We start from the raw sequence: 26,390 nt of genomic DNA, 5'->3' as shown, positions 1-26,390 counted from the left end.
ACAAACTGGCCCCTGTTATCACATACTGCTGCTAATCCCCTGCACTTGTCAATATCAGCTGTGTGACAGCACATGTGGATTTATTACACGAAGTGTTAGGGATTATAAAGCCACTGTTTGGACAAAGGATTAAGATAGATTAGAGGGCTGGCCAGTTTACAGTTAGATTGACTGTTTTCTCTCAGAAGTTTCTAGTGGAGTTACACGCAATGAAGATTTCATCGAAGGTCTTTTCTTCACAACTCTGAATGACTGTTACGACCAAGTCACACGAGGCAACTTTCACAGGCAATTCGGAGGCAACCAAACAGACTACAAGACGATGAACAAATTACATTTTTCAAACAGTTTATGGAACTTCTTTAAAACATTAAATGAAATTAAAATTTGCCTTTCGTTTGGTTCTTGGATATTGCCCAGAACAAGTTGCCTGTGTTTCATGGCCCTAAAGGACTCTGTGCGTGAACAGTAGAGGGCGCTATGTGACCACTTTCAAAAGCTCAAGTGGGAGGAAAACATCGAATGCACATACTGGTTTAAGCAAAGTGCTAAGTACGCACAACCTTTTTTTATTCTGAATGCACACAAACCAGTAGTGTCTTCGTGTGAGCAGCAGGCGCCAACAGCAATGCATTCGAATGTCTCTCCCAGTGGTCTCCCCAAACTGTCCCCTTTATAACTATTGAGGGTGTACTTGTGCACAGAGTCCTTAAGTCAGAATAATTGGTAAGTCTGGTCCTCTTTTTTACCTTCATGGTTGTTCCGGAAGGCTTCAGCAATCATGTCTTGGATCATCTTCTCCGAGATGACAGCCAGTTCCATCCCGCCCTGCCCGCTACAAGCAGCCACAGCGCTGGCCTGGGGTCCATACAAGCTTCCGTAGGACACCGATATCTCCTGTTGGATGTGCTGCCCACTGGAGGAGGACTGCTCGTACGTGTACTCACTGCCAGATGACTGGCTCTGGCCGGAACTCTGGCTCTCGTAAGAGGTCTGATAAGAGGTCTCACTCTGGCCAGATTGTTGGCTTTGACCAGATTGTTGGTTTTGGCCAGATGATTGACCCTGGTAAGATATCTCGCTCTGGTAAGATGTCTGACCCTGGCCAGATGCTTGCTTATTGTTCTTCTTCTTGTTTTTCTTTTCTCCAGTAGACTTCAGATCATCAGAAGCTGGTTTTGACTTGATCTTCTTGGTGGATTTTCTTGTCTTTGCTTTTCCACTGCCTGAACTGGAACCCTTCTGTTTCTTTACTCTAGTAGATGCTAGATCATCAGAAGCTGGTTTTGACTTGATCTTCTTGGTGGATTTTCTTGTCTTTGCTTTTCCACTGCCTGAACTAGAACCCTTCTGTTTCTTTACTCCAGTAGATGCTAGATCATCAGAAGCTGGTTTTGACTTGATCTTCTTGGTGGATTTTCTTGTCTTAGCTTTTCCACTGCCTGAACTGGAACCCTTGTGTTTCTTTACTCTAGTAGATGCTAGATCATCAGAAGCTGGTTTTGACTTGATCTTCTTGGTGGATTTTCTTGTCTTAGCTTTCCCACTGCCTGAACTGGAACCCTTCTGTTTCTTTACTCCAGTAGATGCTAGATCATCAGAAGCTGGTTTTGACTTGATCTTCTTGGTGGATTTTCTTGTCTTAGCTTTCCCACTGCCTGAACTGGAACCCTTCTGTTTCTTTACTCCAGTAGATGCTAGATCATCAGAAGCTGGTTTTGATTTGATCTTCTTGGTGGATTTTCTTGTCTTTGCTTTTCCACTGCCTGAACTGGAACCCTTCTGTTTCTTTACTCCAGTAGATGCTAGATCATCAGAAGCTGGTTTAGACTTGATCTTTTTGGTGGATTTTCTTGTCTTAGCTTTCCCACTGCCTGAACTGGAACCCTTCTGTTTCTTTACTCCAGTAGATGCTAGATCATCAGAAGCTGGTTTGGACTTGATCTTCTTGGTGGATTTTCTTGTCTTGGCTTTTCCACTGCCTGAACTGGAACCCTTCTGTTTCTTTACTCCAGTAGATGCTAGATCATCAGAAGCTGGTTTGGACTTGATCTTCTTGGTGGATTTTCTTGTCTTAGCTTTTCCACTGCCTGAACTAGAACCCTTCTGTTTCTTTACTCTAGTAGATGCTAGATCATCAGAAGCTGGTTTTGACTTGATCTTTTTGGTGGATTTTCTTGTCTTAGCTTTCCCACTGCCTGAACTGGAACCCTTTTGTTTCTTTACTCTAGTAGATGCTAGATCATCAGAAGCTGGTTTTGACTTGATCTTCTTGGTGGATTTTCTTGTCTTAGCTTTTCCACTGCCTGAACTAGAACCCTTCTGTTTCTTTACTCCAGTAGATGCTAGATCATCAGAGGCTGGTTTTGACTTGATCTTCTTGGTGGATTTTCTTGTCTTAGCTTTTCCACTGCCTGAACTGGAACCCTTCTGTTTCTTTACTCCAGTAGATGCTAGATCATCAGAAGCTGGTTTGGACTTAATCTTCTTGGTGGATTTTCTTGTCTTGGCTTTTCCACTGCCTGAACTGGAACCCTTCTGTTTCTTTACTCCAGTAGATGCTAGATCATCAGAAGCTGGTTTTGACTTGATCTTCTTGGTGGATTTTCTTGTCTTAGCTTTTCCACTGCCTGAACTAGAACCCTTCTGTTTCTTTACTCTAGTAGATGCTAGATCATCAGAAGCTGGTTTTGACTTGATCTTTTTGGTGGATTTTCTTGTCTTAGCTTTCCCACTGCCTGAACTGGAACCCTTTTGTTTCTTTACTCTAGTAGATGCTAGATCATCAGAAGCTGGTTTTGACTTGATCTTCTTGGTGGATTTTCTTGTCTTAGCTTTTCCACTGCCTAGACTAGAACCCTTCTGTTTCTTTACTCTAGTAGATGCTAGATCATCAGAAGCTGGTTTTGACTTGATCTTCTTGGTGGATTTTCTTGTCTTAGCTTTCCCACTGCCTGAACTAGAACCCTTCTGTTTCTTTACTCTAGTAGATGCTAGATCATCAGAAGCTGGTTTTGACTTGATCTTCTTGGTGGATTTTCTTGTCTTAGATTTTCCACTGCCTGAACTAGAACCCTTCTGTTTCTTTACTCTAGTAGATGCTAGATCATCAGAAGCTGGTTTTGACTTGATCTTCTTGGTGGATTTTCTTGTCTTAGCTTTTCCACTGCCTGAACTGGAACCCTTCTGTTTCTTTACTCCAGTAGATGCTAGATCATCAGAAGCTGGTTTTGACTTGATCTTCTTTGTGGATTTTCTTGTCTTTGCTTTTCCACTGCCTGAACTAGAACCTTTCTGTTTCTTTACTCCAGTAGATGCTAGATCATCAGAAGCTGGTTTTGACTTGATCTTCTTGGTGGATTTTCTTGTCTTAGCTTTTCCACTGCCTGAACTGGAACCCTTCTGTTTCTTTACTCTAGTAGATGCTAGATCATCAGAAGCTGGTTTTGACTTGATCTTCTTGGTGGATTTTCTTGTCTTAGCTTTTCCACTGCCTGAACTGGAACCCTTCTGTTTCTTTACTCCAGTAGATGCTAGATCATCAGAAGCTGGTTTTGACTTGATCTTCTTAGTGGATTTTCTTGTCTTAGCTTTCCCACTGCCTGAACTGGAACCCTTCTGTTTCTTTACTCCAGTAGATGCTAGATCATCAGAAGCTGGTTTTGACTTGATCTTTTTGGTGGATTTTCTTGTCTTAGCTTTCCCACTGCCTGAACTGGAACCCTTCTGTTTCTTTACTCTAGTAGATGCTAGATCATCAGAAGCTGGTTTGGACTTGATCTTCTTGGTGGATTTTCTTGTCTTAGCTTTTCCACTGCCTGAACTGGAACCCTTCTGTTTCTTTACGCCAGTAGATGCTAGATCATCAGAAGCTGGTTTTGACTTGATCTTCTTGGTGGATTTTCTTGTCTTAGCTTTTCCACTGCCTGAACTGGAACCCTTCTGTTTCTTTACTCCAGTAGATGCTAGATCATCAGAAGCTGGTTTTGACTTGATCTTCTTGGTGGATTTTCTTGTCTTAGCTTTTCCACTGCCTGAACTGGAACCCTTCTGTTTCTTTACTCTAGTAGATGCTAGATCATCAGAAGCTGGTTTTGACTTGATCTTCTTAGTGGATTTTCTTGTCTTTGCTTTTCCATTGCCTGAACTGGAACCCTTCTGTTTCTTTACTCTAGTAGATGCTAGATCATCAGAAGCTGGTTTTGACTTGATCTTTTTAGTGGATTTCCTTGTCTTTGCTTTTCCACTGCCTGAACTAGAACCCTTCTGTTTCTTTACTCTAGTAGATGCTAGATCATCAGAAGCTGGTTTTGACTTGATCTTCTTGGTGGATTTTCTTGTCTTTGCTTTTCCACTGCCTGAACTGGAACCCTTCTGTTTCTTTACTCCAGTAGATGCTAGATCATCAGAAGCTGCTTTTGACTTGATCTTCTTGGTGGATTTTCTTGTCTTAGCTTTTCCACTGCCTGAACTGGAACCCTTCTGTTTCTTTACTCTAGTAGATGCTAGATCATCAGAAGCTGGTTTGGACTTGATCTTCTTGGTGGATTTTCTTGTCTTAGCTTTTCCACTGCCTGAACTGGAACCCTTCTGTTTCTTTACTCTAGTAGATGCTAGATAATCAGAAGCTGGTTTTGACTTGATCTTCTTGGTGGATTTTCTTGTCTTAGCTTTTCCACTGCCTGAACTGGAACCCTTCTGTTTCTTTACTCCAGTAGATGCTAGATCATCAGAAGCTGGTTTGGACTTGATCTTCTTGGTGGATTTTCTTGTCTTAGCTTTTCCACTGCCTGAACTGGAACCCTTCTGTTTCTTTACTCTCTTAGATACTAGATCATCAGAAGCGGGTCTTGATTTGATCTTTTTACTGGACTTGAGTTTCTTCACTTTACTACTTCCTGAACTTGAAGATCTATTTTTGTCCTTGACACGGATACGCTTGCCCTTCAGGTCAGCTTTTGGCCCTGACACATCTGAAACACAAAGGTAAACCATACAATGTTCTAAGTTCATTGAATATTTTCTACATTTTTCAAAATGTTTTTGCTGAACACTATAAAGCTGCATCCTCTCTGAGTGATCCCCTTTGCTAGTTCCCAGGTTTTCAGCATTGCTGACGCTGCTAGCATCATGACTTCCGGCGTGATCCCTGGCTGCATGGCATAAAAAGGTTTAGGGCTTCTGACTAGCGCCCCTTGGGCAAAGACATTGACAAAAGGGGGACCACCAACATAGGGCTGGATAGCTCAGTTGGCAGAGCACCGGAACGGCAATCCGGAGGTCCCAGGTTCAAACCCTGCTCATGTCAATTTCTTTGTCTAATTTTTAAAAACTACCGTAATGCACCTAGTCAGTGTCCCTTTGTGGTTTACTTGAAAATTTGCGATAAAAAGTCACATCCTCTTTGAGTGATCCCCGTCTGCTATTTCCCGGGTTTGCAGCATTGCTAATGTTGCTAGCACTATAACTGTGATCCCTGGCTTCTGACTAGCGTTTCTTGAGCCAAGACACTGATCTGGCCTGGCATACTTTGCTCCAGCCTGACCTGGGCTTATTTGGTCTGGAAAGGCCTGCCAAGCCCAACCTAGCCCTTCCAGAGCAAACAGCCTCATCCAAATCACTAGGTTACAGCTGGAAGTAACACACTTGTCTATGGGAAGTGGCTACAGCGGCTTCCATAGACGCATTTATCATTGTAAGCCACAGCCAAGTTATCCGGACGTGGCCTGTGTCTAGGTGGTTTTACGTTCTTGGTTGAAATTGTTACTCACAGTTAACACAGATGAGAGGAAGAGCCTTCTTGCAGTTGTTGGCTCCCCATGCGTAGCTCCCGCCTTTTTTCCTGTCAGAAACAAGAAATACAAAAAAAACTTAATGTCTCAGGAAAAAAAAGAGGGAGACAAGGGAAGTTTCTGATAGAGAGGAAAAAACATATCTTTTAATGGCCTGTTGTGCCTTGGGATTGCCACTTTGTTGTGTGCATGCCACACTGAACTGACATGAGGACAAGTCGCTAGACAGTCGTGTTTTGTCTGTCGGCACCCCAATATTTACTAGCACGGCCCTGTGTATCGCGTTTTTCGTTTGCTGGCCTCGGCATGTCTAACGACTTGACTACTATGATTTCGGATGGATATTCACAAGTACCCCACAATTGTGACCAAGGGAGAAATACTGCAGACCCTTAAATGCCATAACCTGCCCAAAGAAAGACTTTTTGCTCATTCATATGACAAAGAGTCATGGGTTCTCTGTGCCAAACGCATGTACTGAAATTTATATCCTTGTGGAGACATTTCTTTGTTCCCGTGTAGTAAAGTTTTCGAGTTTGAAAGTGTAGTTTCAAAATGCTCTTATTATAACGAAAATTAATTTCCTTGGCTGAAATTTGGACTTAATATCCCTTTTCTAAAACTCTTCCATTTGCGACAAATCAACCTACATTGGAAATTCCTAGTTTTTGAGTAAAATCCATATATCTATTTTGTGAAAACCTTGTGGAGACGTATTCATATATAGAAACTGCCCTGTGGAGACGTATACAATCTTTTGTTCCCTATTGTGTGCATGTCTCCAGAGGGCACGGTGTATCAGATCTACTCCCTGCATGTAGTGTGTCCAACACACAGGAGCACATGAGTGAACACACAGTATTGCCTGCATGCACAAGCAAATAACAACACTCAGTTTGCGACATCGACAACACCGCTGCAGGATAAGTTACTAAATGGAGGTATAAAGTACCAAAGTATGACGTCATTTTGAACCGGGAAGTGTAGTGCAAACGAACGGAGTACGTGCACATGTTGGTTCACGGTCTGAATCACACGCTAATGTCTTTTACACACATAATTGTGCATGTGATGTATTCACTTTGGTACTCTATTTGGGTACCATTTTTAAATTTCACGATAAGGAATTGAAATATTGAGAAGAACTCACAGCTTGAGAACAGCGCATGTATGGTCCTCATCCTGCGGAGGCTCATCGTCCAGCCAGTTAGTGAAGGGCAGAACCACTCCGTTGGAGTCCTGCCAGGTACCGTCAGGCTGGAGTCTGCCATCAAGGTAAAAGTCTCCTGAACATGAAAGAGAGGAAATGGAGGCATATGGTCAAAGATGAAAATGTAGACAGCGGGTCAGAATTAAGTCAAGTCTTTGATAAGAGTTTGTAGGGTCTTGCAGAAAGTCTGCTGACAGGCTACAGATAGATAGGCAACTGTTGATAACTCTTGGTATCTCAGCCATTCTCTGCAAACTGTGTAAAAACTTTGTAGACTATGCCTTGACCTTGCAACTTGAAGAAAAAAAAATGCATAACCTTTGCCAACATTTCGCACACTCCATCAAGTTTGTGACTATAGATTAATTCACGGACATTCTCATTCACGCAGAGGGCAATTAAATTAGAAAAACATACACTATGTGTCCACTCAGGTCTGTTCGTCTCAAGCACAGATAAATTGGATATATTCAGTGGAAAATAACAATTAAGAAGAGCCCAAGGAGACAACAAACAGGACAGACTACAAAAGGATAGATCTGCAACTTTCACAAGTCACCTCCTAACAATCGCACAAAATGTCCCCTCACCGAGTTTGTTTTGCCCAAACAGCCCGCTGACGATCTGAGCCTCCTGTTCCTGGTCCCCGAATCGCAGCAAGTGACCGCCTCCATTGGCTGGGTACTTCCTCTGGCAGTAACTCGCCCCGGTGCGCCAGGTGAACCTCCCCTTAGGGAAGGACAGGTCGGCGCGGAGGGCCGTCATGCGCTCAAAGTCCCGCTGGGGAAGACTGGGCTTGACTTTTGGCTTGGTGTCTGAAGGAGAAAGAGGTTGTAGAATGGAGACTAGTACGAACACGGACTCACCATGGCGGGCCATGCAACGTCTGATACCAGCCCGCATGTTGATTGTCACGTTGACCTACCAGTATGACGTAAGGATCAACCTAATCAAATATCTACACCTGTACCAATTGGATGGTAAGATCAGCGTTACGTGCGAGTGTACAGGAGGCCAATCAAACTACAGCGTGAGTAAAAAAAAAACGAAACCAAAATATCGGGACCATTTTTGTAGTGAAGCTCTTCTTGTAGCACTTTCAAAATCTAGGATATGAAAGCCCAATTCCTAAGCTTCCGTTTAGTACAAGAATCATTCAAATCACTCATGTACTTTTTAAGTTACGGAGTTTTAAACACAGCCGCCGATTTAAGGTTCTGTCCACGGATCACAAAAAAAGTTCAGTGTTCTCTCAGCAACACGAAAATAAATCACATAAAAAAAGGATGTGTGTGAATAGTTTTTGTTTTGCTGAAAGAACACAAACCTTTTGCGTGATCCGTGGACAGAACTATATAACGGTGGTTGCGTTTAAAACGTCCTAACTTGAAAAGGACATTTGGGTTTCGTTTTTTGTTACTCACCCTGTATAGGGAGGCGGTACAGCCAAGACGCATAGCAACCAATATGATATTGGAAGCAAGAGGACATTGCCTGCCCTCATGTACATGTGTGTTGTGAGATCAGGTCAAGCTCTAGTCTAAATAAAGACTTAACCTTATATCCAACATGTACATATATATGAGGACAGTTAACGCCCTCAATGTTTCTGAAATTGTATTGGTTACATTGCGCTTAGACAACATTGCCTTAATACCTGTAGTATGATTTCTCAAGTGTGCATAATCATATTCGTACCAGTATATGTGCTATATTTAATGGTAATGTACAACTTTTGCAAACATTCTAAATTGAAAATACCAAAATATTATGAAATATCCTACTTGACTGTAAGTAAATAATACGATCAAGCACCTGGTGAAATCGGTGCATCTAGTATGCTGTCATTTTCAAGAAAAATGACGTTAACATCATTTCCTTGCAATGGTTAGGGCCTAACCATCGCAAGAACAAAACAAAACATTTTTTTTTTCAAATACTGCTCCCAGCTGACCAAATTTAGTTCAGTTTGCAATTGAATAAAAATCCATAAATGAGATTTACTTTCCCAAGTGACAAACTGGAATCATACCACAAGAGGCTGCAAGTCAAAATATTTTTATGAACAATTTGGAAGCTGGAAGAATCTATATCTATATCTATTCAGATATACCAAACTTATTGGAATAGTAAATATGTAGATGTCAAACTTTGATCAATCAAATTACACTGGGCTATTGATAAATTATACTAAAACTACTGAAAAAGTACCTTTTGGCTATTAACTAATCTGCTAAGGCATGACTTACTGAATTGACATATGAAACCATCCAGGGTGTGATCACAGGCCTCATCATGCCATTTAAATCCATGCTCAGTGCTGTCAAAAGTATTTAAAAAAAATTCGAATTCATTAGTAATTATCTATTAGTATCACAGAAGTGTTTTGAAATAAGCACCACAGGAAACAAATAAGGTGGAAAATAAGAAATTTAGTAGTGAAATCATATTAATGGAATAAACATGTGCTTGGCCGGTTTTAAACAAGTTTATTTAAGACCGGCTAGGGGAATGGACGCTGATAATGGTCAAAGCCGAAGGAGAGGGACGTTATTAGCGACAACGCCCCAAGCCGGTATTGTTAAACGGACTTGTTTAATACAGGCCAAGCACATATTTATTCCCATTCATAAATACCTTTTTGGTCAAAAAGTCAAAACAGGGCAAAAAGTATAAATTTCCAATGATTTGGTTTAACAATTTTATTTAATGTTTTTTAAACACCCCCTTAGCTATGTTATGGTATTTGCCTCTCGCATTACCTGGCTAAGGCTAGAAATAACACACGGGTCTAGGGGAAGTGGCTGCAGCCGCTTCCATAGGTGCATGTGTAATCACCAGCCGTAGCCAAGTAATACGGACACGGCTTTACTATCTGGAGCAATACAGTCTAGGTCCCTACCTTATGAATGCACAATTCTCAGCTGTGCCGCCACTAGGCTCCTGCTGATTACCAACCGAGAACCAATTGGTGTAGTCGAGAGCTTCGCCGTTACTATCGACGTACTTCCCTTCAGTGATGACATCGCTGGCATCAAACCAGAAATTGCCTGTTTTAAAAGAAAATCATGTTAAAGTTGAGAAAAAGAAAGTGACTGGAGCAAAGTTTGAACCCGCGACCTGCAGACTGCTGTACTGGAACTCTACCAACTGGACTATACAGCCCTATGGTGGCGGTTCCATACTCAGAAGCCATAAACCCGTATAGGCCAAACCCTGCTACAGCTGAATTCTTTTTTCAACTTTAAAACTATTGCAGCGGCGCACGGCCGCATGGTGGCGTATTCACCAAGCTGGAATTTAGGGTGGAGCCACTTGCAGCACGCGCGCTATCTCAGTACCTGGGGATCCAGGCACGACAGTGCACGCGCGCGTATCTTAGTCGTACGATGGGCCGAAATAAAGCAGAAATTGCGTTCGCGCTCTTTTAGGCAGTTCTGATCTGAAGCTTGTTAGAGAAAGACGTTCGACATTGAACACCGTCACAGAAACAACCGTTGTTAAATAAAACGATTATATAATGTGAGTACCTGTATTGATTTAGCGGAACATTGAATAGAATCAGAAGAGACAGGAAGAGAAGTTATCCACCCTAGTGTCCGTGTCACATTTAATTTATTCGTTGTATCGTGATGTTTGTCTTGTTTCTACTTACGTTAATTTGAGCCTAATCGTCCCAAAGAAAATCGCCCTTAGACCGCGAGGACTCGTTACACTATTTATAATGTAAGTCAGTTACCTGTTCTGGTTAGTGATACAAAATAGTAGACTGAAACAGCTATACTTTTACCAACATGTATTATTTTTTTGCCAAGCTTGATAATAATAATAATAATAATAGCGGGGTCTTATATAGCGTTTTTAACTAAGATCAAAGCGCTTTTCATTACTATTACCCCTGATCATTGGGCCAATGAAACAGTCCAAGTACCATCTCAACTCTGTGGGGAGTATACAGCTCGATGCTGCCTGTTAGGCGCAAGCAAGCTAATTCAATCCCAGTTACCATCTCTGCCCTCACAGGTACCTATTTACTCCTGGGTGGAAAGAAGCAATAATGGACAAAGTGCCTTGCCCAAGGACACACGCACCATAGCCGCTGGCTGGACACGAACCCACTCGAACCTGCAGAATTACCCGCAGACCACAAATTCAATGCTCCAGACCACGAGGCCACGGCACTCCACTAGCAACATGTACTTTTTTGGCCAAAGCCTGATGTTTTGTGCACAAAATATACAACCATATTCTCCAACCAAACCAATACAAAGTTACTGCCAACATTTTTTTTTATCATTCCTCATCTTACCGATCAAGCTCTTGCCACTCTTTCCTCGGCTCAACATCTTGATGATGTAGTCCATGGTCTCCTGGTCGCTGATCCGAGCCAGGTGACCCGACCCGCCTCCCGCCTTCCGGCAATACTGGGCAGCCTCCGCCCACGTGGAGGCATACAGGTCGCCCCGGAAGAACTGGTAGTAGACCGTGACTGGTTTGAGTTGGGGAGTCGGGACCATGTCTCTTTGGGGTTCCTGGGGGACTATTAGACGCTCATCGCCATCTGTCATTTGGAAATCAAAATGGCAAAAATTGATACTTGAACATTAGTTGTTGGTTGATTTCATGCACTGGGGAGATGAAAATTCCTATGGACTCAATGCGTGAGTATACAAATATTGACTGGCTCAGAGTGAAATGGGAGGAATATTATCGCAAGGTAAAATCTGGACTTTTCCATTTCACGAGGCAAAGCCGAGTGAACTGGGAATGTCCAGACTTTACCGAGAGATAATATTCCTCCCATTTCACAATTTAAAGGCACTTAATATTTGTTTGATATAACTGACATATAGATCATTGTCATTTGATATATTTGAACTTTTATGGTAGAAAATGTACTTCTCCCTTCTAAACCACCCCTTCATGAAAATATTTGAACCCAACTCTGTAGCGCTGGCTCTTTGGAACAACACGCGCTACGCTGAACACTCACACCAGCATGCATTTGAACACAAATACCGCGTCATGGAACAAGAACAATCCTAAATGTTAAATAGTATTTCCCATTCCCCATGGGCGAGTGGGACTTTTTGAGCCCCGGCGTGAATGGGAGCAAGAACGAATTGGCCACGTGATGTGAGTTCCACCAATCAAATGACAAGGATCTGTATGTCAGTTATATAATAATAGATGGCGCTTTGTAATGACCTTCAACAGCCCGATGCATCACGCATGCAGCGCATGCGTGTGCCGGTTTCCATGCATTTTATACACTCAAGCTGTGCTGAGATGTAGAGCAAAGAGCTACTCTAATAGCTTTTCCCCCGTTCTGTATCTCTTTGGAACTCCTTGCCTAGTGGCTGTTTCCCTCCATTGTATGATCTAGCTTGTTTTAAGAGGAATGACAATTCATACCTCCAGCTTTTCTCATTATTCTTTTTCTTTTCATCATATTTTCCTTCTTTCTAGCCCTTTGCCATAGAGCTATATTAAATTACTAGAGCACTAACTCCTAATTCTTGCGCAAGGAGATGCTTTGAAGCTGCTCTTGGCACAGACATTTTGAATTTATGTGCGTGTTTGTAGAACACAATCCAAAAAGATGGATGGAATTTTAAAAACGTACTCTACATGCAACGCACAAGTGGAAGATACGCAAACAACTTAAGCGCGTCATGACGGTTCAAAAAACGTCACGGCGAAAAGCATCTGCACCGGAGGGACGCGCACACGTTGCGCTGATTGCGCAGAGCAAAATGAAACGCTCATTAGCTGATCGTGCATTTCGGTTTTGGGCCTATCGGCTTTGATGACGCACCTGTATGGAATACAAACGCAGATATGCAAATAGCCGTACAAAAGCCGTACAAAATTTCGAGTTTTCCATAGGTTTGTGTACAAACATGGATGCGCCCATCAGGCATTACTTTGTACATCGAGTTAGTGCTCTAATAATTTAATAAAGCTCTATGCACTTTGCCAAGAGTGGCTTTTATAGCCTTGCTTGTATTGGGACAATAAGCCATTTGCAAGTTAAATTTGAATAAAATCTGGAACGCAATGTTTAAGTTTGCATTCTTCCAACCAAAGAGACTGTTACTATATCACGTGATTCAGGGCAAGCCTTATGCTAGCAACCATCAGCTCCGGCATGATCTGGTGTCTTTGTGCCATTCTCACCCATTGCGAACAATGTATTGGTGCTGAACGTCTCTTACGTAACTATGCAAGAGCTTGCCCCGAATCATGTGATTAGCAACAGTGTCTTTGGTCTGGAGAATTCACAGTTAAAATGTGCCAAGCATTCTGAGCAAGTCAGTGTACCAGTTGTTTTCCAAATGTAAATCCCAAAGGGTAAAGGTTACTCGCAAATGGCATATTTTCCATTGTTTTTGTTATTAACTTGTTGCTCAATTACTGATTTCTGAGAGGAGAAACTTATTGAGTTGTTGATGGTACATCTGCAGCACATTTCTCCAAATTACCTGCTTGACAGATGAAATTCTTCTTGTCACTGCAACTGCTGAATTTCCAACTCCAACCATCTTCATTTCTGAAAGCCACAGACAAATTAACAAGGGGATAATAGTGTGATGAAGCAGAACAAGCATGTGGTTAATTAGGGGACTGGTGGCTGATAATGTCCCGAGCCAAAGGCAATACAGTGGAATGCCGCTATCTGCTCCATTCACAAGTACCCCCTCACCGGCAAAGAAAGTACAGTTGGGGGTGACCGAACGACACCATCTTGCCTGACTGCAATATTTTGTCGCGAAGCGCAGCCACTGCATACCCCGTGTACATAGTACAAATCCCCTGGTATACGTGCGTCACACACAAGGAATGGTGCGCGCGCCTCAACCAGCGAAATGTATGTGTCCAGCCCATGGGGCGTCGTTGCTAGGTAAAAGGGCGCCCTCTTTTGTTGGCGCACTGAGCCCATAGCGGTGTTCCACTGTATTTGTACAATATGCCAAGTGATTATGGATCACACTCATAGTCTTGGTAGCAGCAAAGTAGGCAATTACGCAAATATGGGATATGACAATCAGGAATATCCCTCAGAGTGAATGTGACTTTTTATCACAAATAGTAAAATAAACCACAAGATTAGGCAAGCATATCCCATTCATTGGCATTACGGGGTAATCCTATACGATAGCACTGCCCAGCTCTATTCACAGGTCTACAAGAAGTCTTAGGCCATATCCAAAACGGGCCTCCAGAGCTACCGCTACGTCTATTGTCAGCGCGTCCCCGCGTATTTTTAATGGGCCCAGACCTAGACCTAGCTCTAGACAGCTGACTCGGATGCAGCCTAACTCACAAGTGAGTCAGTCAGTCAGTCAGCGAGAAAGGTGCAAAGAGACCACTAGCCTAGCCCTCTTAGGACTAGCGATTAAGACTAGATTGAGAAGAAAAAAAAGACTGAGAATGAAATATCCAGTATTCCGTTTTGGTCAAGCGGGCACTAGAGAAGCCGTACGTAAACTTACGAGAAATAAACGCATCCTTGTCTACGCCTGGAGCGGCCATTCTGCACCTGGAACTTGTTGAAAGTCACCTCTTGCCTGTTGCTCTTCATGCATTTCCCTCCTGAACGCGGGACTTCAGCATCCAGCCAGAATTCATCTAGAAAATGATTGGAAGAAACACTTGGCTAAACTAATTTCACATTATATTAATATCGGCTAATATCTATTGCATGGAGTATGCTCCATTACCTGGTGGTATTTTTATTTTGGCACAGGACACATAATAGACCTTATTCATGAGGAAGCAATTTTTTATCATGTCCCCTGAATTTTCTTTACACATACACGATTTTGTCTTACGATATCGCGACTTATCACACTAAAGTTGTGCGACTTATCGCGCTTATTTCAAAAATAAAATAGTGCAACGTATAGCGTTATCGTTTCGGTTTGCGGTAACACCATGTGGTAATAACTACTGCTTAGAAGATATTAGTTCTGACAAGTTCATTTAGAACTTACAGCAGGACTGTTCTTAACAGAACAAAAAACTGCTTAGCAAAGTTGATAATAAGCAGGACAAGTTCTTTTCAGAACTAATATCTTCTAAGCAGTAGTTATTACCACATGGTGTTACCGCAAACCGAAACGAAACCGATACCCCACCATGCAAAGCCTCAAATCTTATAACGTATAGCGTATTTGTTTGTTTCAACATGTGTGTGTGCGACATTGCTGTGCAAAATAGTCCTTGTGACAAAATCACATAATCACATATGTGTAAATAGGCCTTGTAAACTGTTGAATGGGATGGTGCCAGACTATTTATGCATTCCAAGCCTCACTTTCAATTTTTTTTTCAAATGTGGCTGAAAACATTAGCTTGTAATTAACTCTTTCGCTATTGCGAGCCGCTGACAGCGGCACGCAAAAATTGTACATGTCGTACGGCAAGCCGCTGGCAGCGGCTCGGTGACGTCGCTGTGAATAAACAGGGTATCCCCATGACGTGTGCCTTATCTACATAATTTATATCGTATAACCTCTGACCCTAGTTTGAGCCGCTGCCAACGGCTCTCCGTCTCGCCGGGGTCTGCTGCAGGTTATTGTGAGCAGTTTGTTTACAGAGAGACATTTCAAGATGGCGGCGTCTACATCGACACACGGCGGAATTTCCAGCGGTTTATTACGTCCAAACGTGGAAAAATCAGTAAATTAAATTCCGTAGCGAAATAGTTAATCACAAGTTTTAAATAATTCATCAGAGCAGAGTGGTCTTGATTTGTAATTAACTTTATCTTATTACTTTCATTTCTATTCGCAAGTTCCAAAAACAAAGATGTTACCTCGCTTTCAATTTAATATGGCCGACTCATGAATAAAGCCCACAGCAATGGCACTGTCAAACCTCAATCTTTGCCACCCTGGAGAGGCAACTTGTGCATGGAATCCTTAGTGCAGATATTTGTTCACACTGTTGCTAAATATCAATCATCGTAAATAATATGTGAGGCACTCTTGCAAAATGCGATGGAACTTGGCACAGGTGTAGTGGACAAAAATGCTAAAACAGAATGGGGTTGATTTGTTTCCAATTTTCCAATTTATTATTTGCAATCTTTGATATGTCTACAACTCACATAAAAAAAAATAGTATAAACATTGTGGAATAAAAGTGTTTTTAGAGAAATGCAATTGGCATCTTTCATTTTCACAACTTCAAAACTGTCGGAACTTTAAAGGCCTTTTTTTTCTTCAGTATTTTACTTTTTTGGCATATCGATAAATGCAAATTTTAAACAGCCATAACTTGTCGACGGAATGTCCAATTGAAGTGCAACAAACAGTATTGCAAGGAGAATTTTATTCTCTTTCCTGATATCTTCAAACATTCATTTTCACCTCTACCTAATTCTGTCTCATTTCGCCAGAACACCCCACATATTTCAAGATGACCCCTGACCTTGCAATTTGTTGGTCTCCAGGAAATTGACCACAAGGTTCTGTTCCTCCTGGCTCTCGATGCGCAGCAGGTGAGCCCCCCGGCTGTTGCAGTACTTCTTGGCATCGCCCCAAGAGTAGCCACCCACCATCCTGACAATCTGGAAGCTCTGCTTCTTGGCGCCGGTGACTTCTTGGGGCTTCTGGGGGTCGTCGGCTGCGGGAGGTTCTTGTTGGGAGGTTGCTGGGTGTGAGAAGAATGCATGGGATAATGTTAGAAGCAAGCATAGGTTAATTAATTGGACACAAGTGGCATTTTCTCTGACTGGGTTAATTCTAGGGCACAGCCATAGAGTGTCACTGGAACACCCAAGGATCATCACCCTGGTTTTTTTTTTTTTTAATTTAAATATAATACAGCAACTGATTTTCAAAGTTGTTCGTTGGGAAAAATATAAGCTTTCTAAAGGTGAATTGATCATTGGCTCCTGTAGTGCACATAGCAAAGTATTTTCAGTTCACATAAAACTTTAAAATACCTGCTAAAGACAATGTCAGCATTAGAGCAATACACACACGAACTGAGAAGGCCTTGAATTGGTCTATCGCAGTAGAATCGCGTCAACGCAGCTTGTGAAATATCGTCCAATTACATGACATACAAATGGACGCGGAGCGCACAAAATCTGAGACAAACACAACTTTGTTCACAAAATTCCATAGGGGTGTCTAAGGGGAGTGGCTAACTCGCAAACGGCGATAGGTCAGTTGGGGTTACTCAACGGTAATTCTTCAACTGCATGGTTAGAAAGAGCAGTCAGCAAAAAGATTCCATACTGTGTTTTTTGTTATATACCACCATATTGCATACAAACTACTCACGTTGCTGCTGGCAAATGTAAGAACGCTTCTCTTTACATTCTTCAGGACTCCATGAAAAACTCTGTCCGCTACAAATGAAAAGAAAAGAGAAATTCTGTTATGTTTGTCACATGCAGGCCTAATATGCATGGGCACATAGTGGCATGACATGGTTATGGACTGCCAATATGAAGAAACAGTAGCACAGCAAGAAATTGCTCATCGGCAATTTTTCACTCGGTGGCAGGCCATAAGCCGTTTCGAGGATACCGCCATCTTGCTTGCAAATCGTGATTACGCAATGGCTCGGGGGGCACACGTGACCCACACTGAAAATCCGTAACGTAATAGGCTTGGGGAGGTCAGACCTGTTCTGAAAAATCTCTCTTTTTTCCATTCGAAAAAAGAGAGATTTTTCAAAGTGAAAAGCACACAATTTCGGATACAGAGTTTTAAAAACTGATAAATGGGACACTGAGCTTTTCATGGGTGAGAAATGTTTTTTTTTAAATTTCACATGCAACGTCACCAAACTTGAAAAGAGAAAATTTATTGCAAAAAAAAGTAGTCACGTGACCACGCGAAACGGCTTATAGAAGATTCGAGGGGTAGGGGCCCGGGTGGGGGCTGGACATTGTTCGACTACTGGGGGAGCTGTTCTCAATACACACGTACAATGTGTACACTGAATATATCCGCTAAACTGCATTATAGATCACTTCCGAGCAGTTTCTACTGTTAACTTTTAATAACATGATATAGCGGAAATTACTGTCCAAATGAAACGGGATTGTTCAAAAATTTGGCAGCCCTGTCTGATTAAATTTCCTACCCAGCGATGGCGCAGGATTGCCCTTCTATTTCCAAGGGGAGGCCATTGTTGTAGGCCATTGGCATTCCAGCGCTGCACAGCCAGGCGTTAGTCTCAGGGAAGGCAACATTGTAGGTGACATCCAGCCAAGTTCTTTCTACAAATTAAAACCGACATTTGGAAAAAAGCGTTAAATTCAGGATTTGGGAATTGTATACAATATAACACAACCACATTTGCCAAACAGAATCACAGAGTCAATGACAAACTGCAAGTTATGCAGTCAAAAGTGTAATTAAAAGGTACTCAAATGAACTGTGAAAAGTGCAAAGACTCAAAGTACTACACAATTGATACCCCTGTTCGTCAGGCTATGAAACCAGTTTTCTGCATCACCTTGATGATCAGTTCAATTTGGTCTCTACCCTCACAGGAACAGTGGAACGCCGCTATACCGAGCACCGCTATACCGAACATCATCCTTGGCTCCCGATTTTAATGTACAAAACGTACCCAACATTGTTGTTGAAAAAAGTCAACAAATTAAACCAAAAAAAATCTACTGATTGTACACGTATTAAACACTATTTGGGCCACTTTTAATTCCCGAACATCAAACGACCCATAGTTACATCGTGTTTGAATGTTGAACAGCGATAGATGGCTATTATTTCCCAAAGGAATAGAAGGAAAAACCACCCGTTGCTAAAGTATCGTGACGACTTCTCGTGGCCGCAGGATGTGGAAAATTACACTTCACTATTGGTCAAAATAAGAGGGTACCGGCGGTTCAAAATCGCTATACCGAACGATCGTTATTACGAACACTTTCTGTGGATCCAACGATGTTCGTTATAATAGCGGCGTTCCACTGTACCCACTTATATGCCTGGCTGGAGAGAGGCAATTGTAGTAAGGTGTCTTGCCCAAGAACACAAGCACCATGTTCCCAATCAGCATTCGAAGACATGTACCATGGCACATATAAGCCGATCACAGTAACAATTGCACTACAGCACTCCATACCACAACTGTACACTAATGTTGTGCAAACCCAACCCGAAACTGAAACCGACCTGACCCAAAACCAACTTCGGGTCGGGTCGGGTCGCGTCGGGTTAGTTTGTCCATCTTTTCAGTCAGGTTGGTTTCAGTTTTGCATTTTGCAATTTTCAGGTCGGTTTGCGTCGGTTAAGCCATTTTGGAAAAGCCCCATTTAAACCAAAATAAACTGAAAAAAAAATCTAAAACAGTTCCGAAATTCACACAGTGCAATATTTATTGGCGATTCACTGTAAGTGCCCAGTACGACCAAATGTGGTTTGCGGCCTATCACGCACGGTCTATAACACATAGACCACCAGTAGGTCACGTTGTGAGTACCGTACGGTATGATTCAATTACTGAGAGATGACGATTTGGGCAAGTTCATGCACAAAAAGCGGACACAGTTACCCAAGCCATATATTCAGGTTTTTCGGGTCAGTTCAGTTTCAGGTCGGCTTGGGTCAGTTTTCCTTGAACTTTTGTCGGATCGGGTTTTAGAGAGTTCAAATCAGTTTCGGTTCGGATTCGGTTTATATTTACAGCGTTTCGGGTCAATTTGGTTTGGTCAACCCGACCCGATGAACGACATTATTGTACACATGGAAGTACTCTGCTTTCATATTTTCACAAAATGTCGTAAAGCAAATATAATTCTTCAGTAATACTGCTCAACTAATGTGAGTTTGTATTGATGTGCCAACATACCTTTGGTTTTCATGGATTTCTTCAGGTAGTTCTGCACTGCAGGGTCAGGGATCTGCACCAGGCCGGCCCCGCGCTCCCGGCAGGCCGCCTGTGCCTCGACCCAGGCCAGTCTGCCGCTGAACAACCGATAGCTGAAGAGCCTGATGCTGGCAAAGCGGGCTCTCAAAGGCTTCTTGGCTGGTTCTCTCTCTGTTTGAAGTACAAAAAATATAGAAGACAGTTTGAGATTGTAAGACACGTAGGGTCATCTTTATTTAGCCCTGAAGTAAAACCTACCGAATTATTATCCAAAAGTTTACTTGGATTCAAGAATGTACTGGTACTAAACACCTCGTGAAATTATTCTGTGTTGTGAATTTTGACCCAAACAATGAACTTAGGGACATGTTTTTGCATTCATATTGATTTCTTTAGGATCCAAGCTTTCAGAATAAATTTGTATTAAAACTTAACAAACTTTAAAATGTCTCAGGCACAATGGCCAAAAAGTCAGACTTATAGTTACTTGCGTAAATAAAACCAAAAAAAGAGACATACAGCAGGGATGTTGTCGAGTCCATCACAAGTCCATCACAAGTCCACCACAAGTCCATCACAAGTTCAGTCACAGGTAAATCACAAGTCCAGTCACAAGTCCAGTCACAAGTACAATCACAAGTCCAGTCACAAGTCCAATCACAAGTCCAGTCACAAGTCCAGTCACAAGTCCAGTCACAAGTCCAGTCACAAGTCCAGTCACAAGTCCAGTCACAAGTCCAGTCACAAGTCCAGTCACAAGTCCAGTCACAAGTCCAGTCACAAGTCCAGTCACAAGTACAATCACAAGTCCAGTCACAAGTCCAGTCACAAGTCCAGTCACAAGTCCAGTCACAAGTCCAGTCACAAGTCCAGTCACAAGTCCAGTCACAAGTCCAGTCACAAGTCCAGTCACAAGTCCAGTCACAAGTAAATCTCAAGTCCAGTCACAAGTCCAGTCACAAGTCCAGTCACAAGTCCAATCACAAGTCCAATCACAAGTCCAGTCACAAGTCCAGTCACAAGTCCAGTCACAAGTCCAGTCACAAGTCCAGTCACAAGTCCAGTCACAAGTCCAGTCACAAGTAAATCTCAAGTCCAGTCACAACAGTCACAAGTAAATCTCAAGTCCAGTCACAAGTCCAGTCACAAATAAATCACAAGTCCAGTCACAAGTAACAGTGAATGAACAATAACAACGGAAAACAAAGCTCATTTGAAAAGCTGCTGATTTGAATTGGGACTGGAGGACTTGTGATGGACTTGACTACATAATACATCCCTGGTATAAAGTGTGTGTGATTCCAAACAGGGGTTCTGAAACCAATTTCCAAGTTGCATTTTGTCCTACACCAAATAGTTCAGAATGCTTCCAAAAAGTAAAGATCATGTAATGTCGGTTTACAAATGTTGTGGTCACGTGCCAACTTTTTAGCAAACTGTTGCCTACCTACACAGCCCCTCTTTCAGTTTTACAAAGAATTCCTGAGAAAGAGAAAATTTGGAGTTTACTGTGAATTCACTCACCATACTGACAAATGTAGTGCTTTGCGTCTTCACAGTCAGCATGGTCCCAGTGGTAGTTCTCAGCGTACCTGCACATCAAACCAAATCGTAATTAATGTTAAAGCTACAGTCCATCATTTGTAATTTGTGCATTTTGTTCGTTTGAAGCAACAAAAGAGTTCAAAATCTAATGAAGGATACTGAGCAACTAACCTGATGAAGTTTCAGCTAAGCTTCAGCTGTACATTCCGAGAAAAACAGCATTCTAAGATCTCAATTTCAAATCCAAAGTTACTGAATCATGTTTTGAATTGTTTTGAATTGCAGCTATACGTGACGTCGCGCACTGCTCCGACGAATTATAACAACCGCGCGCGCGTGTGCGTCGTTCCAATACTTGTGCGCGCTGCGCTGAATAACAAAACGAACTACTAATTTAAATTTTCCTACGGTGCTTCTTAAGAATCACCGTTGGAAATGCCTTCTTTCGTTGATTACTTCAAAATGACAGCTTCCCAGAAAGAATAATTTCACAGGGAGTTTAGTCCCCTTACTATCTTTCAACCAAGTTTGTTTTTCAACAATAATTACGCCAGTTACTTTTCGGATGGCTGCAAATGATGGACTATACCTTTAGTGGGAATAAAATTAACGGGAACACGTTACAAACTCCAAGGCTTTAACACCCTCCTGTGACGTCACACTTTTGTTTTTTTCTTGCCATTATTTTGCATGAAAGTGCTGCGCTATTAGGCATCTTACGAATGGCGTGCTGTGCGCATATTTTTTTTCCGTAGGTGGGTGAAGCCATGCACTTATGAATAATTCAGTAATCACGGCAAGATATTCAGGTTTTAGTTCTGCTATTTCTCCTTCAAAAAACAGAAAACAATCGATGAAGCTGGAGCAGAAACAAAAATTGGCAAATTGGACATAGCAGGATTTGAACCAGGTATCTTTTCACCGCTTGTTCATCTCGTTAGCCACCAGGCTACTGTGGCAGCTCAACGACCGCCATTCTTTTAAAAGTTTTAACCAATTCGCGTTGGAGGATGTGATAACACACTGGCTAAAGCCACTCCCCATACACAAGTGTGTAAAGGGCCTGTCACATTATATGCGATCTCATAGGAGACCTTACGGCGACCAAAAATATTTCATAAATTTAACAATCGCAGCGAGGATGCAAGAAAATGACAACTTTCTGTCTCAAAGAAGCTCAAGCTACGCTCATACTGTGCTCTTCCCACGCTTATGATGCGCTCAACTCGCTCTCTATGCGCCCCTGTCAAGCTCAATTACTCGATCTAGTCGCTGCCGCTGCGCTGTCACTGTGCTCACACTACGCTCTGCTCGCTGTTGATACGTCCTAGTAGCATTCGTCGCGCTCTCTATTTGACCAAAATACGCTCATGCGACGTCACTTGCGCTGTATAAATACCAAGACAAAACGGTCAATACACAGCCCAGTTTCAAAATGATGCTACAAGTTCATCGCAGTCGAGTTACTTTCTCATGGAGACTACATCGACTGTCTTGCGCCTAGGCTACCTCAATGCCACTTCAATGTCGCATGATTCACGCTCGCACAGCGCCCGAGTGGCGTCATTACGGCGCCCTGGCCAGAGCGCAGAGGTGTTGCGATTGTTTTGAGCATGTTCAAAGACCTTGGCGCTCATCGGAGACCATTAAGACCCCCTGGCGCCCATCTGGCGACCTATGTAGTTGTCGCTGCGATCTAGTAGTTGTTGTTGAGCCCCAGCTATTTTTCAAGGACGCAGTGAGAGCGCATAAAAGATCGCAGTCAGTGTGACAGGGCCTTTACTGATGACCGTTACCAATTAATTCTGACGTGGCTTCAGTCACAATTTATTTGCCGTGGCCTAGAAACACAAAGTAAAGAGAAATCCACATAAAAACCACAAGTCTGAAAAATACTGAACATACATTAGGAATCCGCAGTCCTTGTTCTCGTCACTGTCAGGCTTCTTTCCACTCAGCCAATCAGCATACGGCAGAGGTCCAACCGAGGTTGACCATTGGTCCTCTGTGGTAGCATCTGAAGCATCGATCCACCAATCACCTTGAAAGAAACAACCACAGAAATGTCAGCTTCGTTAGATACACATTTTGCAGGACACTATTTTAGTCCGACTGGTCTACTTCACAAGTGTTGATAGGGCACACAAACCCTTTATGTGCTTTGGTCAATATAACAAATGACTAAACTCAGAGATTATCAAAGCAGAAAGTTGTTTAATGGCTAGTCTCAGATTCAATATCTGATACAATCTGATATCTAACAATCTTTCAGAAAGTCAGGCGCTCATCGAAGAATTAATTTTTTGTTGTTCTAGAACTAAACATTTAGTCCTGAACAGAGAGTGCTCACACAGAAATGTTTCAAGTCTCTTTTTTTTTTACCTTTCACTAATAATATTTTAATAAACTGAAAATTGTCTCTCCCTAAGCTTGCAATATGGGTTCCGTGCACAAGTACCCCATCAACGGCCAGAAAAGGAGAGTTGGGGGTGACCTAGACTGGATCCCGATCCATCCACTGCGTATTTTGAATGTATCCAAAGTTATTGGAGGCGGGGATTAGTCTCAGAGACCATCGCAAGTTGAATTCGAACATATTTGCGCGCCGACGACACCTAACGCTCACGCAAAGACGCAGTGACCATAGCTTTTGCACATTCACGATGTCGTGCGTATTTTGTGCGCGAACCAGTACAGTACAGTATGCGCACGCTGTGTTTCTCGTCCACGGCGCTCTCAAAAGAGGTAAAATCGCGCCCTCTTTTGTTGGTGCACGGAGCCCACATTACACGCATGCTCAAAGAAAAGGTAAGAAGAAAAATAAGTAGCATTATTAAGAGAAATGTGATAAAGCCTGCAACGTTCCAACAGCTGCTAAGGCTTAGGTATGCAGTTGCTATTGTTTAGGTGCTTAAAATTAATGTAACGCAAGACTTATTTTTGAAAAAGAATCCAAATCGATAACAGCTTTTAGGAGAGGACTCCAAATAAAGAGGAAAAAGGTGCTGGATAGATGGTTCAACATGAAGATGAAGATGAAGTTTTCACAAGAAATTATCGTTCTTGTTTTCGCGAAGTCTTACCACACTAGTCGAACTGTTCCACAAAACCTTACCTTCAATTTTGATGGATTCAATGTGATCAACGATAGCCTCCTGGACTCTAGGAGCAAAAACACGGACCAGGGAGCCACCGTTGGCCTTGCAGGATGCCTTAGCTTTGGACCAGGATGCCTGGATCTCATGGAAGGAGTAGTAGAGCCTCATGGTCCGTCTCTCGCGAAGTTGTGTGTACTTCCCTAATTGACAAGAAGACAGGAGTTCAACCAACCATGTGGTTGTGAGCCACTGAATACATCATGCATATTCATGAGCTTGTGGTACTTGTTTCATTGGTCAATTCAACATCAGTTAGACCAACAATGTTTGGTTGTCAGTCACTGCATAAGCTCATGCATACTCATGAGGTAGTGGTGCTTATTTCATTGGTCAATTCACCATTGGTTCGACCAACAATGTGTGGTTTTGGGTCAGTGCATAAACTCATGCATATTTGGCTTATTTAATGTACTCATTCAACACAACCTCTGGCCTTAAGCCTGCTGCCCACCTTTCAGAGTTTACCAGTTCACCCGACCATCAACCCATCGCAAATATCGAGGTGCGTGCTGAAAATAACGGACCGATCTGACTGTACACAAGGCGATTGGATGACATTTAAACATTGGATTTTTTTTTCCGGATCCGATGTCAAAGGAAAAGGTGTGCGGTCAGCAGCCCGATTTCACCGAACGCAATATTTATGTAAACCAATCAGATTCACTAAAGAAGTCACATGATTCAAAATTGTTGGCTGCCATTTTGTCATTGTGTGACAGATCATCACGTGTTGGATTATAGGATAGAATTGGGCATGTGTGCTGGTTAACATTGCAGTCTCCACAACAAGGACAAAAAAAATACTGGTGATCCGGTGAAATCGTAATAGTGTGCGGAGAGCTTTAGGCTTGTTTAGTACTCTACTACCTTTAACATCAAGATGACTTCACTACAATGCTGAGCAAAGCCCTGTTTACAAAGGTTTTATACTTTCAAACAGCTTTTAAAGTGAAAATACAACATTTGCAAACATCTAAAAATAAAACTACCAAATCATTTTGAAACACCTTGCTGGACTGTTAGTGAATGACAGTGTAAAGCATCCTGTAAAATCATGGCACCTGGTATACTGTCATTTTCAAGAAGAGTGGTATTTTTGTATCAATTTCCAACGCTGGTCGGCCGACTAGCGTTGGAAAATCTGGCTTTTTTTCAAATACTGGCCCCAATTGACCATCGCACTTGTTTGCAATCGATTACACACCTATGAATGGGTACAAGCCAGCTAGACTGGTTCCCTGACCTTACAATTCCCCAATGTATGTAAACTGCTCTGTTTCTTCTTATATGGAGTCAGGGAACCAGACTACAGAAAAATGATTGTTTTTCTTGGTTTCTATAGCATTTTCGAACCCAAAACCTCAAAAAAGTCAGTGTAACTATATTTGCTATATATTTCCAACCCCCAATTCCATCCATTTCTGAAAATTACAGCAAAAGCAAATGATGTATATTCCCTTTAAAACTGACAATTTTTTTTTGGATAATGAGAGTACACACCTAGCCGTCGGCTGCCGTAGAAGAAAAGCTTGGCTCCTATTGCCTTCTCCCATTCCACTGGCTGGAACTTGACATACTTGGCCCTAATGGGGCTGGGGAGGTCAAAGGTCGTCATCCGGTCCGGACTGGCATCCTTGGGAACCTCAAATTCCTAGGTTGGTCATGAATTAATTAATTTAATTGCATATTCCTAAGGCCCCCCAAAAAAGTCTCCGGTTTCTGGTATGCGCGCGCGGCGCCGTAGCCATGCGCGTCGGCAAAATGAAAAAGGTTTTTTTTCAATGAAAGATGATGTCTCAAAACCGCCAAACTCATTGGTTTGACAGG

General features: G+C 42.3%; 1 protein-coding gene across 1 annotated transcript in view; it reads right to left on the bottom strand.

Annotated features, from left to right (window-relative positions):
* LOC119723912 overlaps window positions 1–26,390 on the bottom strand; it is a 58,668-nt gene that overhangs the window by 5,592 nt on the left and 26,686 nt on the right. Inside the window, exons 18-34 of the mRNA XM_038194815.1 lie at window positions 26,064–26,214; window positions 24,521–24,703; window positions 23,311–23,446; window positions 21,385–21,452; window positions 19,843–20,031; window positions 18,112–18,247; window positions 17,301–17,368; window positions 16,441–16,662; window positions 14,499–14,634; window positions 13,488–13,555; window positions 11,312–11,563; window positions 9,905–10,052; window positions 9,252–9,322; window positions 7,593–7,817; window positions 6,943–7,078; window positions 5,772–5,842; window positions 750–4,973 (exon numbers count right to left, since the gene is read on the bottom strand). Coding sequence (XP_038050743.1) covers window positions 750–4,973; window positions 5,772–5,842; window positions 6,943–7,078; window positions 7,593–7,817; window positions 9,252–9,322; window positions 9,905–10,052; window positions 11,312–11,563; window positions 13,488–13,555; window positions 14,499–14,634; window positions 16,441–16,662; window positions 17,301–17,368; window positions 18,112–18,247; window positions 19,843–20,031; window positions 21,385–21,452; window positions 23,311–23,446; window positions 24,521–24,703; window positions 26,064–26,214 — 6,484 coding nt within the window. The remainder of the gene's footprint in view (window positions 1–749; window positions 4,974–5,771; window positions 5,843–6,942; window positions 7,079–7,592; window positions 7,818–9,251; window positions 9,323–9,904; window positions 10,053–11,311; window positions 11,564–13,487; window positions 13,556–14,498; window positions 14,635–16,440; window positions 16,663–17,300; window positions 17,369–18,111; window positions 18,248–19,842; window positions 20,032–21,384; window positions 21,453–23,310; window positions 23,447–24,520; window positions 24,704–26,063; window positions 26,215–26,390) is intronic.

The sequence above is a fragment of the Patiria miniata genome, unplaced genomic scaffold, assembly GCF_015706575.1.
Source record: "Patiria miniata isolate m_02_andy unplaced genomic scaffold, ASM1570657v1 HiC_scaffold_17, whole genome shotgun sequence".
NCBI lineage: Eukaryota > Metazoa > Echinodermata > Asteroidea > Valvatida > Asterinidae > Patiria > Patiria miniata.
The sequence above is the reverse complement of the archived record's forward strand: the minus strand, read 5'-3'. Positions and strand labels throughout refer to the sequence as shown.